At 43.1% G+C, this 17,929-nt stretch overlaps 2 protein-coding genes across 3 annotated transcripts; both read right to left on the reverse strand.

Moving 5' to 3' along the window:
• Positions 1-1,572: 1,572 nt before the first annotated feature.
• Positions 1,573-6,809, reverse strand: ccna2 (cyclin A2). Of its 2 annotated transcripts, none has more exons than XM_083651452.1 (9): positions 6,733-6,809; positions 6,130-6,380; positions 5,268-5,502; positions 5,035-5,141; positions 4,449-4,672; positions 3,442-3,646; positions 2,795-2,908; positions 2,536-2,669; positions 1,573-2,247 (listed from the first exon to the last, which is right to left on the reverse strand). In XM_083651452.1, exons 2-9 carry the CDS (start codon positions 6,373-6,375, stop codon positions 2,196-2,198), a joined length of 1,317 nt encoding a protein of 438 aa, XP_083507578.1. In that variant the 5' UTR covers positions 6,376-6,380; positions 6,733-6,809; the 3' UTR covers positions 1,573-2,195. The 2 variants fall into 2 exon arrangements, with proteins under 2 accessions (XP_083507578.1, XP_083507579.1); XM_083651453.1 differs by having other exon boundaries at positions 6,130-6,446; positions 6,733-6,799.
• A 1,183-nt stretch (positions 6,810-7,992) lies between these two features.
• bbs7 (Bardet-Biedl syndrome 7) lies at positions 7,993-16,132 on the reverse strand. Its single transcript, XM_083651402.1, is given in 19 exon segments — positions 7,993-8,289; positions 8,725-8,848; positions 9,036-9,139; positions 9,278-9,387; positions 9,564-9,728; positions 10,683-10,822; positions 11,087-11,152; positions 11,264-11,338; positions 11,842-12,034; positions 12,833-12,935; positions 13,212-13,296; positions 13,765-13,895; positions 14,103-14,208; positions 14,549-14,638; positions 14,737-14,923; positions 15,090-15,265; positions 15,377-15,439; positions 15,607-15,672; positions 16,044-16,132. Coding segments are annotated over 19 exon segments (2,154 nt in total). The 5' UTR covers positions 16,080-16,132; the 3' UTR covers positions 7,993-8,155.
• Positions 16,133-17,929: the final 1,797 nt, after the last annotated feature.

Here is a 17,929-nt window from a genome sequence, read left to right on the forward strand (position 1 = left end):
ATCCATAGTCTATCATGCTACTTGACCATTCATTGAATGAGTTAAAAGTGATTCCCAACCTTTTTTATATCAAGGACCTTTAATTAAGTCCACATTAGCCAGAGACCCAAGGGCCCCCCTGCTCAGAGTGGTTTTCTGTATACAGCCTGTCGGCTGTGCAGCTCAGAGTGGTTTTCTGTATACAGCCTGCTCACAGTGGTTTTCTGTATACGGTCTGCTGGCTGTGCAACGCTCTACCCAGGACCATTCAAGGCTCCCCGACTGTCGCTGGCTTCAAGGGGGATGTGGAGCGCCATCTGCAACAAGTGTTGCCATGGATGCTTTGCATCACTCTTGAAGAACATACATTTCATGCATTTAGGTGTTATTTATTTTCCTACGGTTAGGACCACCACAGTGAAGTGGGAGAAGGACGTTCCAGAGATAGAAACTATGATCAAAACAGTCATCCTTCGACATTCACTGCCTTAACTTCTTGTAAATTAAATAATTTAATCTATCAATTAATCAATTTGCTGGGGACCCTCTGAAACCCCCTCAAGGACTCGTGGTGGTCCTCGGACCCCACGTTGAGAACCACTGAGTTAAACGACTGTCCAAGGACATCAGATAATCAATGTGCTGCATCTCCTTTTGTTTGCTTTCAACCCCATCGGAAGGCCCAAACTGTAACAGATAACACCTCACCGAACCAAATGAGATGCATTCATAGAAGACACCATAGATCAACAATCCTCTTAATGTAATTTATTGATCAGTTTTCACATGCTGGGTTGAGAAGGAAACAGTTTCTACCCATTTGAAATGTCTATAATTTCCCTGACCTTACAATATTCAATAGTGCTAATTTAATTTGGCACCATTTTCTAAGATAGTGGTTCTCAACATGGGGCACAACGAACGCCCAACAAATTGATTTAAAATAACACATTTATGAGGTTATATGAGATACCAGATGATGGTCGCTTGACCGAAACATTGCATTTCATTTATCAAGTCTTAAGTGTGAGGTAGTATGAGGGAGTCTAGTTTCTACGATTATACAAGAGGTAGAGTATTTGATCAGATCAGTTTATATCCTCCACAATTCATGAAATTCTGGACCAAAATAAAGTACTCAAAAAAATATTCTGACTTCACAGAAAAAAAATCTGATGAAATGGGCATCCAATCTGTCTATGTCTGCAAAGTCATGGATAGTGAAAAAAGTGAGATACCACAGCAGACAAAATCATTCACTCAAGTGTCCTATTTTGGGATGAAAAAGGTGATAGTCACCTAAAAGAGGCTAGTTTGCATCTCCAAATGTGGTCCTACTGTAAACCATTGGCAGTGTTGTAGTTACTTATACTGTACTCCAACTCATAACCAAATGTTAACGCAATGCTTAACTTCAACAAATCCGAGCCCATGTTAACTCCCCACCTCTTCAGTATCCTGAGAAAACCAGACAGTGTTCTGCTGCCCCCAAGAGGCCAAGATTAAAAGATTTGAAAATTAAGAGCAAAAAACAAAACAGCTTTACTTAATAAATGAACTTTATTTACAAGAGCTGTATTTTACAGAGCAGAAGATTCCTTGTTTGATAAGTGGTGAGCTTCTATGACACCCATTTACTGAAACCGGCGACTTAAAATGCAGGCAAAAAAGAGAAAAGGCAGTGCTTTGTTCTGCATCCCATGAGGCCAAGTGATTTTGGGGGTACACCTTTCAAGACGAAGACAATAAAAAAAAAAAACACGAACGTCAAACCACTCTGAGCTCTCGTAAAAATTGCCAGGAAACCTGAAATGCAGTTTGACTGGGTCCGAGGCATCGACTCAGTCCGAGTTTATTCAGAGGAAGAACAATACAAAAATAAGACTGCAGAGAAAAGGCCCATTTACAGCATGTAAGACTGCAGAGAAAAGGCCCATTAACAGCATGTGGGGCGTTAAGACCACCACACATTTGCCTGGTGATTAAGGACAAACTATTAAAACTGCTTAATTGGCTTGGTTATGAACCCGACTGCATCGCCAGATATGAACAATCCTTCAGGGTTGCATATAAAAACACTATTAAAACCTTACTAACTGTCCGCCTCCACCCCAAAAAGGGCAGGCAATACGTTATTGGTATTGTGACATGAGGCATCAATAAAAAAATAAAAGAACAAAGGGGGTACAACTCTGCATGGGCAAGGTGGTGGGGGTTCAGTTGAATGTCAATTTAGATGGAGGCTTGACGAGGGAGACTTCATGGTACCTGGGAATTAACAAGGAGAACAGTTTTAGAAAATTGTCCCAACTGGAGTAGGTTTACCAACTTGCCCCAAGTCGAGTTAATATGTGTAGTAACAAGGAATGTACAGTAGCATTTAAAAAAAGTGAAGCCCACTGTCAACCAAAACGCCTGCATGAGAAAGCGGTCCCATGGCAGTCAGCATCAAGTCATTTCCAGTGATCAAGTGAAAACATGTGGCTGGAGATGATCCTATATACACCCATGTGATGTGGATTTCAGAGCACTTTGTTTTTTTAGTGGGTCACTTACTTTGGGCCCTTGTACTTCTCCCTGACAGACTGCTGGGCGTGCTGAGGGGCAGCCAGGTACATCTGGTGCAGATCCTGGATGCACGGCATCAGCTCCTCCAGCGAGTAGCCACTCATCTCCGACAGGGCCTTGGGCTGGAGAGAGACGACAAGTCGGTGATCTTACAGGCAAGTTCCATTCCATCACATCAAGACCATTTTCCTTCAGGGGTAAACAATTTATGCAATCGATATGATGAAAAACATCATGTCTAACATACCCATGAGCCGCTGGTGATGGTGTGATTTGCTAGAGCTAAGGCTGCAGCAGCCGTGTGTGATGGCAGGTACTTCAGGAAGGGATCCGAATCCACCAGACTGAGCTCCCCAAGGAACTGGAGGGGAAATGAAAGAAAAACACATTTTAGGACTGACAATCCATATGCCAAGTATTACGTGGATTCAGAACAACTAAACGCAAGGTTAGGGGTTAGAGTCCCACCTTGGCCACTTATTAATGCATGTACTCATGATACTGTGAAGTAGGGGTGTCAAAATTAATCGTATAATCGATGCAGCACGATGCAGACGTGTGAATCGAAGAGGGATGAATCGGTTACATTTCTGTTGACATTCAGGTTTTAAAGCACTTTAAAGTAAAAAAGGGACTTGATATTTATCCTGACTGCTTGTATTAATTGATGAAAAAGTAGCCATGTGCAGTAATAGTACAGAAAATTGAGGATTTGATACTTTGAGCTGCAATAATGTTGGAGCTGTATCGAGATGCATCGTGGAATCGAAGACAGATTAATCGTAATTGAATCGTGAGGCCAGTGAAGATTCACAGGCCTACTGTGAAGTGGAAGCATGATTGCATATGCCAATAGTATGAAGGTGCTTTATGAAATCAATGCTATAAGCTCACCATTGCCAGGTTCTCCACTTGTTTGTTCGTCGACTCGTGGACGAAGTACTGAGTGAGGAACTGGTTAATGGTCGGGGCTGCCAGATCAAAGGAGAGAACTTTGAGCACCAGATGCTCCATCTTCAGCACTTGTTTCTTAGTGTAGGTGTCGTCCGTGATGTAAACAAACTCTGCCACCTCTGGGGGGTAGATCTCCTCGAATTTCCTGCATTGAGATTAACAAAAGTGAGGGACTTGGCTCAAAGTTGGAAAACCCCCAGTCTTTTGAAGATTTAAGATATACTTTATTGTCCAAGTAGAGAAACTTGCCTCGGGCTCTCTACAGGACAATAAAGTATAATCTACTCTTAAATCTTCAAAAGAGTGGAGTTTTTGTACTTTATTTACTTGGCAAAGCACTGCAAATAAGACAAGTTTGGACAACTTTTTAGGTGCCGAATAGTTCTGTCGCTAGTCACGTCGTTCAACTGGAGACTGAGAACTTTGTCATAGCTCTTGTTGCTAAAACTGGGTGGAAACAATTCAATGTGACATGCACAAGTACCGTAGTGTCCTTGAACAAATAAAACATCAAATCATGTAAAGTTGCTCGGAACATCCATTTTCAATGTAAAAAAAAGCTCTATTACTCGCTGCATCTTATTCTCCAGTTTATTTCACTACAGAGGATAATGGGGGGAGAGCTTCATTTTCCATAATGTGACAAAAGCTTGTAGGGTTATTTTTATTTATTCCCCCATTGTACTTAGCCAATTTCCCCCTGCTGCCCCGGTCACTGCTCCACCCTCTGCCGATCTGGGGAGTGCCATAGACTAGCACCATGCTTCCTCCGGCACATGCGCAGTCGCCAGCCGCTTCTAGAGCTGTAGGTTTATAAGCGGGCGTTCTTGCCGCTATCTGGAACAAGTTCCCAAATGATTGGTAGGCGATCTCCAATCATCTGGGAGCCGAGACTAGGGGTGCCAAAAGGCCATTTTAGTTTTTAAACCAGTGTATACAATACTCACGAAGCCAACAACATTGCAGCGGTCCCAACCAGCTGGAGCTTGCCTCTCAGGACAGACATGGAGGAGAGGAAGCGGTCGATGTAGTTGACGGCCAGATAGAGCGTCTCGTTCTGCAGCTTGTACTCCTCACCCACCTCCACCAGCCAGTCCACCAGGATGGCCCGCATGCTGTTAGTGATGTCAGGCTGCTTCTTCATGTAGGCCGCTTTAGGCCTGCTTTTCAGCTGTGGAGACAAGGGATGAAACACCTGAGTGTATAGGTTACTGAAGAACACACAGACAGGCAGAGTTCTGACATTTCGTTCTGAACATAAGCGGTTCAAAAAGGCCTAACGATGACAGAAACTGACAGCCTGTCTTAGACCTGCCAAAGTCAAATCAAACATCTGAAAGAGTCTAGGAGGCAGAGATTCCAATTCAGCATAGGGATAAGACTATGGCTCATTTACTTGGTAAAAGGAAACGCCAAGCATTTAAATAATATTAATTATGCAGGAGTGCTGTGGAAATGGAAAATTATCTGATCAGAATTTAGAACTGGTCTTGCCATCCACACTTAAAAGGTTTGAGTTTTGGAGAGTCTCACCTCCATTTCCCGTAGGTAAGTGTGAATTTCAGCAGCGTACTCTGGGACTTCATTTACATTCACAGGTTTCTCCTCCCCCTCAACCAGAGACATGTCCATGGGAGAGTCTGTTGAAGAAACAGTCATTGAATGAGGCACAAATTAAACACTGTAGTTGTTTGTAGTCCAGTTAGTCAATGGCAAGAGGATGTCAATAATTATTACCACAGCTGTAGGCTCACATTTCTACCTACCAAAACTGAGATCCATCGTTGGTGGCAGATCGATGGTGGCAAGGGGCTGTCGGAGCCGGCCCACGACATGGTCGATGGTCAGGGGAGACTCCTCTGTTGTGGGATCAGCTTTGGGGGCCACTTTCTTCTTTGCACAGGCTCCATCAGGCTCGTCCACATGGATCTGGAAGGCGGGCTGTTTTGAGGAAACCTTCTCTTGGCAGCTTTTGCCATAATCATCATGTGTTGAGGATTCCTGCAAAAAAAAAAAAAAAAAAAAAATCACAAATAAAATAATTTAAAAAAATCGTATCAGCTGGCCTTTATTAGTTTTCACTAGCAGAAGTTTGAATTACGGTAGTTAATGTTACTCCAACACTCTGTGTATACGTTTTGTTGGGCGGGCTCACTGGACAAAGACGATCATGGGACAGGGCTGTACATCTTTTTAATTAAGCTGTAAAGTTTACATTAAAATGGCGGGCAGCCTGGGGTGCAAGTGCATGTACACATTTGCCAATTTCAAATTAACGTCAAACCTTTTGTTTGACATATGTACAGCGTCTTTGAGTCCTTGAAAAGCGCTATAGAAAACACATGTTTATTATTATTATAAACCTTGCCTGTCCCAGTCTGTGTCCGTCCAACTATTAGAAGAACCTGCAAGTGGCTTTTGGTAACTAACGTAACGTTACAACTAACGTATGGTTGTAGTTTGTTGCCTCCAAAATCCACAGTAGCAGCCGATAATGCATGCGATATTATTATCCAACGCTAGCTTTTGCAACGTTCTGTTTGAATAAAGTTAACCCATTTCCAAGCTAACGCTAACTCAAAGGGCTATGCTAGGTAACGTTAGCATCATTCACCATCCAAAACCAACCTGTTTGGAGCCGCGCTGAATCTGGGGTTTGCTGTGGTGTTTGTTCTGCTGCAGGGCTCCCAGCACGGTTCTGTTGGTGGTTGCTTTAGGGGCAACGTTCTCCTCGTTCTCCGCTGCAGAAGCTCGGGGTTTTATCGCTCCTCGCAGTCTCGACAGCAGCATGTTTTCTTGGTTTTTATTTCCTTTGGTTTCTTGGCTGTGATAGTCCTCAACCGCGCTTCCTTGTCCTCCGTTTGCGCCCGACATTGTTTCTTGAAACAAAACGTCCTGTTTTTTACTTGCTCACCAGATCCACAACGGGGTTATGTGCTTTTGTACTTTAAAATGACACGAAAACCCAGTTAATAATGGGCAAAGGATCAGGGATTGTCGACGTTAGTTAACGCTACACAGAATGAGCTTAGCATTAGCTGCTAGCGTTACCTCGCTAACGTAAGGTTAACGCTGTTATCACCCACAACCACAACGACCCTCGGAAATGCAACGTTAGAAATCCAGTAGATTAAAACAACCCTGACCAGTCTGTTACAGCAGTATAATCGCTAGAATGCTAAACATCTATTTTAACTCGCTATAGTTTCAATATCTAAGCTAATAACCAACCTGCAGCGATGTAGCTGTGCGAGGAGGATCCTTTTACAGAAAGAAGAACATGTAGAGTCGTTGCCTTTTCTCAGTTCAAGTAGCCCGCGACTATTGAACGGACCAATCACAGGCCGCCTAGGCAGTTACGCGTTGGACCTACGGTAGCCGAGGGAGCACATTGTTCAAGAAGTTGTCATTTTCAAATCGAGTAGCAGCACAGGGATTGAGCAGTGATCAGTGGAATAGTGTTGACTCACATTTTATTAGACTGTTATGTAACGCTAGATAGCTACATAATGCATACATAGATTGGAAGTACATGTAGGGCAACATTTAATGCTTTCCCCCCACAATATTATTGCTTTGTTTATGGTCGTTTGCCTTAAAATGATCAACCAGAAGTTATGTTTACCCACTAGGCCCATGGTTCCCACCATAGACTGTAGGTTCCCACACTGGGTATATGCGTACCCCTAGGGGTACATTGAGGTACTACAGGGGGTACTTGAGAGAAAGGGTAAAATGGAGAAAATATAATAAATCATGAAAATAAATCTGCTCAGGAGGCACTAATTGCAACTTTTTCACTCGATTTCTTATTTTGTAATGTTATATTCTTCAAAAGGTGAGTTATCATTCATATAAGCTATAGTTTTCTAAGCAAAATGTTGTGGTAAAGGGGGTACTTTGATTCAGAAATCAGGGAAAGGGGGTACTGAAGCCAGAAATGTTTGGGACCCACTGCACTAGGCTACTTAACACTACGGCCGACACTGACCACAATACAATGGAACCTAAATGTTGGCATTTGGTGTTCTTATGACACAGTGCGATGATTCATTCATAAGTATTGCTTTATTGTGGACTTAAATGTTCATTCAGTGAATGAGTCTGGAGTCAAGTGGGTAGTGTTCTTGCAGGTAATTCATGCGCCGTAAAACCCTTTGTCAAATGAACATGTTTAAATCAATATCTATTATACAAGCAGTCTCTCTTTGCTCAGCTCTTCACCAGAAAGTAAAATTAGGTCCCTTGCATGCTCTTAAAAGAGCCTACTAATAATGTAAATAACACAATCTCATTTGATTAAAAATACCGGTAAATAAAAAAGCCTACCCTATAGTAATGATGTGAAGACACAAACAAATGTATAGCACAAACCAAAATTGTGGTGCTTTATTAACTGCCACACTTGTTTTTGAATGTTATTATGTCAGGATGATACCGTTTCAGATGTAAAATAGCATTCTAAAATAGCATTCACGTGGTCATAAATCTTTATATGATACACTGCAGCAAGATCAGACAGTTTCTAAACTCTAGTATGACAACATGACATTGATACTGCTAGCGACATTATCTTATATTACAAACACAAAACTGTTCTATTTACAATACAAAAGCTAGCAAAAATAAATAATTCCCTCTTAATCTATGACATTTAGGCCTCGTTGAAAAACTCTAACAGAGACTTAAGGTCGTAGTTGTCCAGGATCTCCAACAGCGAAGACACCTTGGTTTTCACATTCTGGCCTTTGAACTTGAATTTGTCGATGAACAGGTCTGTGATCATGCCTGCAGCGGGGGAAACCGAAAAAGCACAGGTGCTACGAGTTAGTATCAGCCTGAGGTGGGGGGGAGGGGGTGGTGCGGGGGAGGGGGTGGTGCGGGGGCACTTCTTAACTTATAAAACAGAGAAAAATCTAGGGCTGACTCATCGCGTGTCAGTTTTATTCCACAAATAATAGTAGAATTCAGTATTATAGATATGTTTAACTTTGTTTAATTTCATTCACTCATTCATTCTGGAAAATAGTTAAGGTGTCATCATAAGATCCAGAAAGCTACAGAAGACGACCATTTTAGCCATAATCGTGGAGCAAATTTAGAATAGTCTCAACATTAGAGTGACTGTGTGCTGTGGACATTCAGCCTATTGAAGGAGTGTCATTGAAATGCATCATGCGATGTGAATGGATCTCAGTTCAAAGTGTCTGTTGAGGGACACACCGTAAAGCCTCTCAAGGTGCGCTGGCTGCTTCTTGTACTCCTCCAGCAGATGGGCCGACTCGTCCAAAATGCTGCGATACTCCGGGATGAGGAAGTCAGCGTTCCCCTCGTGAACCTGGAGCTCCTGCCAATCAGAGAGCCAAATGTAACATTGGCTGCATTGCATTCTGGTCTATTGAGGCTACTGTAGGTGGTGAAATTGGTCTCGCTCCGCTTCCACACTAATGTTTAATATCTCATTGTGAAGTAATGTCATCTATTCTAAGAGTTCTATAAAAATATACAAGATGGTGCATAACCTCAACACTTACTTTCAATGCGTCCACAAGCTGAACTTTTTTGGCCAGCAACAACTGACACTCCAGCTTTGGATGGATCATCTTCAGAGTGTGGCTCACAGAATCGTCATTGATATCTGGGGCATTAAAAACAAACAAACAAAAAACATTACATTAACAGTTGTACTGGAGCAGGATTCAATACAGATCCTTCATTGAGCAACATGTGTGAACGGTTGCTGAAATAAATGAGAAAGGATAATGGTAGGACTGACCATATGAAATATTCAAATTGATTTTCCTTTTGGTTGCTTCTTTAGAGAGGACGTCACTCAGGATGGAGATGGTAGAGATGTTGTCTGACTTGAAGTGGCCCTCTCCTTTGCTAGAATGACAAAAGAAGATGTTAACCCCAAATTACATTCTGTGTGGACACTTGTACAAATCAAACAAAATAATTTATAGCAACATTATATAGGATCTGAACTGAAGAGTGTCATAACCACCACTTGACAATGTCTTCATGTATTGTAGATCACCTATATGAGTGTTTGCATTTACCAGTAGGTGGCCTCCAGCTGTGTGCCGAGGAACGTGTTGTGGAAATGGAAAGTGATGCTGTCGCCTGCTGGAGTTTTCTCAGGAACCTCTGGCAAACAGAAAACCACCCAGGAGTGGATCTCTGCAAAACTGAACTGACCCACGAGACTGAGCCTGTTCATGGGCCTGAGAGACAGAGAGAGAGAGAGAGAGAGAGAGAGATTTTTTGCTGATTTATGTTACAAGTGACAAACAGAGAAACAGTAATAGTCAGTAGACAGCGGAGGCACAGCAACACACACGCGTACACACACATACATGCGTGCATCAGAGCCCTGCATTCTCGCCCGAGCCCGTGGGGGCCCGAGGCCCGGCCCGACCCTAGGGCTGATTTTCACATCACTAGCTAGGGCCGGGACCGGACCTGCCTGTTTTTTGTTCTGTTTAGTTTTTTAATGTTTGAACTGACACATTGTGGTGTTCAAAGTGTTTGAATGTAGTTTTTTAGTATAGTGTTGATTTGATAGGCTTAGGCTATTCGAAATTGATCAAACACATAAGGTTTGGGGGGAGGGGGGGTGGGCTCGGGCCTGAAATTCTGACAAGCCGTAGGGCTCACATCGGGCTCGGGCCCGAACATGTAGGGCCCGGGCCGGGCTAGGGCCTAGATCTGAGGCCTGTGCAGGGCTCTAGCACGCGTATGTGTGTGTGTGTAAGTATTATATCATCTGTTGAAAAAACAAACCTTTCATCAGCACTCATACACAAATGTGTGTGGTTACTGTACAGTATTTATTTATTATTTTTTGATTTCGCCTATTTGTCCTGCACCTGATGCCCAATGTGGTTTTGGATGTGCGCACAGTTTTCCTACTGTACAGTATGTCATTGATATATGTATCAATCTTAATGCTGTATTCATATTATTTTTGCTTGATTGATTCTTGATGCTTTGGCAATATTGTTGTTGTGACACTCATGCCAATAAAGAATTCAGAATCAATGATCAGAATTATCCAGATTTTCAAATTTGCTTTTTTGCAAGACAGGATTGCTGATTTTGAGTCATATTTTCAGGATCGTGCTGATCCAGATCACGAGATGGAGATGATAGATTGCAGACTTGCTGTGAGTCCTTACCTGTCTGGGTCTATGCTGTGTGTTCGCTGGTGGAGAGACAGTGGTTTGATCTGGTACTGGCGGACCTGGCAGGTCTTGGGCTGCAGCCTGGGGGTGATGTAAGCCTGCAGGGTGCCGTACTGACCTTCGATGGACCTGACCTAGAGCGACAGCACATTACAGACCACACACATTATTCTCCTGCAATGCATTATACAAGAAGCAGTATGGGCGAATAGAGGGTGTGACCGAGTAAAGACCAAGACCGAAGGAGGGGGGAGAACGAGACCAAGACCGAGACCAGACAAAATGCGAGACTATTTTCAAGCTGCACACAGGCTGCGCCGGCAGACTGGCCGGCCACGGCGCACCCCTCGGCACTTTCGGCGAGGGGTTTGACGTGGAACTATATTTTAGACCTTTACCTTGAGCTCCAGTCTTGTTGTGTTGGCCTGACATCTGTACGTAGCCAGGAGGAAGTTCCCATTGAGCTGCTGGGCACAGAGCAAGACAGAGTGAGTCCTCTATGGAAACTGAGCAGCAGAGGGTTTGGGGGGGGGGTCATTTGTTCGTCCCGTACAGAGATTGATTACAAAGCTCACCTCTGAATCACATTCGCTGAAACTGACAACGGCTGAGTTTTTATCCACATCCAGCAGGTCTATTGGCACGTCGCTCTGCACAGATCAATCATTAAGTTCACACAGGTGTATTTTTTCTGTCTTGTGCAAGCTGAGTATGAGATGAGAGATACCATGTCATAGATTTTACATGATTACGGTAGGCCTAAATGTGTGGAATACATGACTGAACTTTTCACCATTTCACTGGCTGATTTTGTTTCCTGAGAAATATTGAATCCTTACAGCGTCTAAATAATTAATTAATAAAGTAAAACAGACTGGAAAATTGGGGGAAAAAAAATATTTATATATATATTTATATAAAAAATGTATACCTGCAAGAAGTGATTATGCATGCATTGTTCAATTGGGAGGGGGGGGGGGGTTCACATCTCACAAGACAAAAAGGCTGACAATGTCTGCACTGGTAATGCTTTGCTTTGCTGATAAAACCGCTGACTTTACATACCCAATTATCAAGGCTTCCTCATTGAAAACACCAGCATGCCACACTGATTTCACTAGAGGGATATATGAGGGTTTATCAGTGAGCCGACCTGAAGCAGCAGGTTGTCGATGGCGGTCTGCACTTCCAGCGTGAGGCTGTAGGAGGCGTCGTCCTGGCAGAGGGTGAACTTATCGTTGATGCTGAAGACGGGCACAGCGGAGACGGCCGTGCTCGACTGGGACGTCTGCTGGTACTTCTCTCTGCCCTGCAGGACTTTGACCTGGAGCTGCTCCAGCTCCGCCCTGGGAGGGAACAATAGACTGAGCTGAATACTGGATTGGGGGCACAAAGAGGATTTTTGTTTGAAGCTATTTCACAGTTGCTGTTTTTTTAAGAAACCACATCCACCCTGGTGCTGGTCAACATTCTCTTGATAATGTCACACTTGACACTGGCAGCAAATCAAAGCTGGCTCACTGCAAATTAAGTAAACCCTATGATAAGAAGTTCCTCTGCACATTTGGTGAACATCCTGAGAATCCAAGAATGCCGGGCTCACCTGGTAGAGCACTTACCACTAAGGCCGGCCCCTATCTTTCCTATCGACCTATTTCCTATCAAATAAAGGCAAAAAATACCGCAAATATAATAAATAAAAATAAAAATAATAATAAATAAATAAATCCAAGTATGCCAAGCTGATACTTGCATCCATGTGGAGAGCGTTCTTCTGAAGTTGTCTTGGAGAGAACAAACAAATCAAAAGCACAAGTGCATAAGACACAACAGTTTGACGTGCTGTGTGCATGACATCACACAATGTTTATTTTCCCAGCTGTTTCAACCATCTCTGTGCTATTGACTAAAGCGCTGTTTGGACATGATGCATTGCTGTCATGAATCTTGGGGCTTCCAATTCATTCTTGTCAGGAAAGTCGGAATCGGATGCATCCTCGGTTAGCAAGTAAACTTCCTATCCCTCCTCCACCCTCTGAGTTCTTTTGTTTTGGAATCGTTACTTCTGCCATTGGATATGACATCAAACGCATCGTGGAGCACACAAGCACGCATATTGAGAAAGACCCCTGTTTTGGTGGTACCTGAGTGCTACTACTTTAGTCTGGGTCTCCTTGCTCATCTTGACCTCGTCTCCGGGGCCGGCCTCTGCCTTCAGGGTCTCCGTGGTCAGACCGGTCAGCCATCCTGAAGACAGAGCAGCAGTGACACAGAGTTTGTTGTATATTTTACATGCCAGAGCCATTAATAATCCACTTTTCAATGGTGAGCATTGAGTTTTAAGTAACCCATGGTAGATGCTGGACAGATCGACCAATCAAGTCTCACATCACAAAAGAAGACAGGTAGATAGATGTTATACAGTTACAAGGCAACAGATACTTTATTCATCTCTGAGGGAAAACTGAGGATAAGCTACACTACCGTAGGTGGCCTGTTAAGATGAGAGCTTCCTTGTCTAACCTGTGTAAGTGGCAGTCAGCACCTCATCGTAAGACTCCTTCCCTACACAGCCGCCCTGGATGGATGTCACGCTCTCAGACAAAACCTGCAGACAGGAAGACAGGAAACCATGACTTCCTGTCATCAGTGGCAATCATTTAACACGAGAAATGCTAACAAGCTGTGAATTTAGGGGGTTAAATATAACTACTATTTCCTACTACTATTTGGGATTTTGAAATAAGTAATGGACAGAGATTTTGAGATGATTCAATTAAAAAAATGTGGCCTATGTAGTTTTAGGCTGAAAAGCTGCATATACCGACAAAAATATCACATTCTGAATATGAGCGCTGATATGTGTGGACTCAGCCTTTCTACATAATTAATCAGCACTTGAAAAATATAATGAATAATACTAATAAGATACTATCAAAGAAAATTATTCTCCAATGTGCGATGCCATTTGTAGGCCCGGGTCGGGATACTGCACAGCACCAGAAAACAGGATTTGCATCCCTTGTGAGTAAGAAATGTTCCACTTTTGATGAATTGTGCCTGGAAGAAAACTCACATGCTCAAAGCGTAACGTAGGCTCACTGGAGCTGTCGAAACCGTAGACCTCCACTGTGCCGTCGTCCCTGCCCACCAGGATGTCATTCACACCGTCTCCGATAATATCATAAGTGTCAATGCAAAGAATACCTGGCGGCAGACAGCAGAGTGTGAGTGCATTGTGAAGGGATGGATCAAAACAACACAGAACAGGAGGCACATGCCAAAACCTACAGCCTGTGAAGTGAATTAATAAAGCCAGAAGTGCTAGTTTTGATTCTTGTACATTTATAAAAAATAATAACAAAGCCAGTGGTGCCAGTGTCAAGACTACGACATTTAATAAAGACAGAATACCTCCTTTCTTTTTGTCATTGTCGATCTCCCATTTGGGCACAGCCGAGGATTCGCCAATCTGGACCAACCCTATTTTGCCATCTGCAGTTCCATAGAGGATTTCATCTCCTGTAGTGAGATGGGTTATGTTAATTGTTTAACTGGTTTTAGGTTCTTATTTTAGCTACATTTGTCTGTTAAAAGTGGTTTGCTTGCTAGTACTGCCGTATGTGGTGTTTTTGGGTGGAAGACAATGAAGTAATAACAGACAAAGCAAATGTCATGCTTGGTGAGCTGGACGTATGCCAAAATGCATTCAAATTATGCATCCATATGATTACAAATGATTCAGAAAATGTCTCAAGACATCTAGGAAGTACACATGTGAGCAAGGGGGAATATTAAACTGACAAAATTCTGCATGCCGTTTGCTGTGACATTCTCTCCTATAAAGAGAGGAAAGCACAAATAGGTGCTAACTTGCCTCCGTTTTTGTCGTACAGTTCCAAGACAGATGGAGGGCCGGGGACTTCAATATTATAGGCAAGCTCTGATCCCTGGGGAATAAAAAACAAAAACAACTCTCAACTCGCTTGTTTGAGGTAAAACAAGGCACCGGATCAAAATGAGGAGAGGAAATACGAGTTCAGCCCACCTGCAAGACCCGGAGAACCCGATCCTGGCATGCCAGGATGGGGACGGGGCGAGCCAGGTTCTCCGTGGACAAGCATGTGATGTCATTGATTTTGTCCCCAGAGAGGTAGTAGTCTTGGTCCTTGCAGTCACAGTAGAGGTTGTAGATGTAACTTGCACAAACAAAAAGGTCGGCGCCTGACACGTGCCTGGTAAAACAGATTCCAAGCACCACTCAGTGAAAGTCCTACAGTTCAAATCATTGTTTTCTACTGATCGATCTAGCCACTTCCCTTTCACATTTTGCTCCCTGATTCTTGAGTTTGAGGAGCAAGATTAATAATTGACAGAAATGTGGAGAAGCTATATGCGTACATGGCGTTGATGCTCTCGGTGAGGTTGGCTTCAAAGGTGAGGAACTGTTTGCCTTTCTTGGTGAATCCTCGGACCTCAGAGCCAGAACACACGAAGATCTTCTCCTGTGGAGTTCCCGCGGCCCCACCAAGGTCCAGACGGGCTATCTTCTGCCCCGGGAGCGTTTTGAACACAGGCTGAGACAGAAAACATTGATTCCGACAACTTTTATTCAAAATCTATGCATTCTGGTCCTATTGACTGTATGGCAATAGAGAAACAAATCTCATTGCAACCTAGAAACCTACCACTGCCTCTCCCTTCTTCATCCCAAAACATGTTATCACACCGTCATGATCAGCAATAGCAACCTGAAACACACAGTAACCGGCCAAGATGAAAGCATGCACCATATTAACGTCTTAATTTTTTTTGCTGATATTCTATGGAAAACAGACTATACTACAAACTCTACATTACATCTTGGTTAGCGGTTAACCACTGTCATTTCCTAGCACTAACACATGATTAACGATACCTTTTGTGTTGCCTTTTTCCCCAATGCTGGAAGCAGTCTCATGGTTTTCTGGGATGTCACACCGACCTGTGTGATGACATAAGAGGGTAAACTGACTGGTAGAAAATATGTAGTTACTTAACTTGATAATGGTTGGATAAACTTGGATCAATTCCATTTAATTAGAGGAACACTACCATAATCAATGTATTATTTACAGGGATACAAACTCATGGTCCATGGTCCACTCTCCATTGGAGAGTGAAAAAGGGTGTGAAATACCATAGGGCAGACTCAGAAACTAAAGTTACTCAGAAATCATTCAAATTCTCCCTTATTTTGGGATCAAAAGGGTGGCTGGCTGTCTGTCACCTAAAGGTGACTAGTTTGCATCCCTGTAATAGTTTCAGTATCATCAAATGGAATTGAGCAGTGTAAACCAGATGCTTAGTGTTTACCTGCAGATAATCAACTCGATTTAGGTGGATTTCCATCTTCTTTCTTGACTGAATGCCACACTTCTTACCTCAAGTATTGTGAAGCAAAACGTATTGTGCAAATGTTCAAGTTATGACATCAGGCTAACGTATAACGCTGCAATGACCGATACGCTGGGTCCGCTGCAGCCAGCTGTCATTCAGAGCTTCTTGTCAAATTTCTTATGAGAAACCCAAGACGCTAACTACTAATGGGAAAGATAAATTGGATTATCCAAAGCAATGAGATTACCAGGCGTTTAGCTCGACATGCTAACGTTAGCTAGCAAGCTAATCAGCTAAGACGACTTTTTTGCACGCAAACTCACCACTTTAATGATAATTTGAAGACAAACCTCACAAACAAATCTAACGCTAAATCAAATTTCAGTAAAGCGCGGTCTGACCACGTGAGACTACGCGGTCAGTGAACTCCTTTTTCGTGAAATCCAAATCAACAGGAAAAGATAAGGAACGCAGTGGACGTTGCCCATAACAACACAGCGCTGTAACAAGCTCTGACACCATTGGATGAGACTAGCTAGCGTTAGATGTCGAGATTGAAATCCAATCCTGATTGGTTACCAGCTACAGTTTGTCTTTCTTTGGCCATAAATAGTGTAAGAACCACCAACCAAACAACAACAAAAGCAGTTTTACAATCCCTGAATGATTCAGAGTTGTATCCGAGAATATGAAGTGTGTTTGAGTTGTATCCTTGTCCTGCGGAGGGCAGTACGCCCAAAGAACTTTTATGGAAAGAACTGACAGCTCCATATTGCCCCATTGCAACATCAGCGCCCAGCAGCCTCCGCCATTTTTTATTTTTGGAAGCGTGACAGCGCCAAAAGAACCTCGCACAGGCTCGCAGTGGTCAGCTGCGGTAGCGCGGGCCCCTATAATCAGCCTCTCTAAACAGTAACTCAACGGGAGAACACTCTAAATTTCGTGGATTCACATCTTTTCTGGGCGTACTGCAAATCTTGATTGAAGTGGTGTAGTGCAGGGATGTAAAACAACAACCATATTGTGGAAACTAAGCAAAATTTTTCGTTTTCTTTGTTTAGTTTTTTCAAGATAAATAGCTAATGCGGCTGTCGTCCACTCCGTCAGAAGTGCGTTGCCGTGGTTTTAACCTCGGGTCCTTTGCATTTACTATTTATCTTGAAAAAAACGAAAAATTTTGCTTAGTTTCCACAATATGGTTGTTGTTTTACATCCCTGCACTACACCACTTCAATCAAGATTTACAGTACGCCCAGAAAAGATGTGAATCCACAAAATTTAGAGTGTTCTCCCGTTGAGTTACTGTTTAGAGAGGCTGATTATAGGGGCCCGTGCTACCGCAGCTGACCACTGCGAGGCGCATTCTGTTTCCAAAAATGGCCGGAGTGTCCTCTCTTTCCTTCCATGCTCTTTGGTACGCCTAGGCTAGAAGCGTCTACACTGCAGGAAACTTGAAAGAAGAAGAAGAAGAAGACTGCCGTCTCTTAAACATTCAGGACGTTTCAGGGAAGGAGGTGAACGATATCATAAAGGAGGCGTTTGCAGCGGAATAGAAAATTGATTACAGAATGGACGCTGTGTGAAGGGGAGCAATTTGGGTGGACATGTATAAATTACTTTAGTATGTTAAAGTGTAAATCTGTTGCAATACAGTAGGTGGCGGTAATGCACAAATACATTTGTCAACCGCCATAAAACACTAGAAGAAGAAGACTGCCGTCTCTTTGTGACGTCGCGCAAGATGGCGGCTGGTGTATGCGAACGTTCTTGAAAGGACTCGGAGTGGCAGTAGCGCATTAATTCATTCGTTATATCCTTTCGTTACAATCAGGAGACTCGTATGTGCGGAGGATAGAAATATC

The sequence above is a fragment of the Poromitra crassiceps genome, assembly GCF_964638095.1.
Source record: "Poromitra crassiceps genome assembly, chromosome: 15".
NCBI lineage: Eukaryota > Metazoa > Chordata > Actinopteri > Beryciformes > Melamphaidae > Poromitra > Poromitra crassiceps.

What these genes read in the sequence shown, in the direction of transcription:
- ccna2 (XM_083651452.1), bottom strand. Translation starts at nt 6,375, where the DNA reads ATGTCGGGCGCAAACGGAGGACAAGGAAGCGCGGTTGAGGACTATCAC. An exon ending in CCATCACCAGCGGCTCATGG is followed by an intron (nt 2,670 to 2,794) that starts GTATGTTAGACA and finishes GTCTCTCTCCAG; the next exon opens with CCCAAGGCCCTGTCGGAGAT. An exon ending in GAGAAGTACAAGGGCCCAAA is followed by an intron (nt 2,248 to 2,535) that starts GTAAGTGACCCA and finishes GTTAATTCCCAG; the next exon opens with GTACCATGAAGTCTCCCTCG.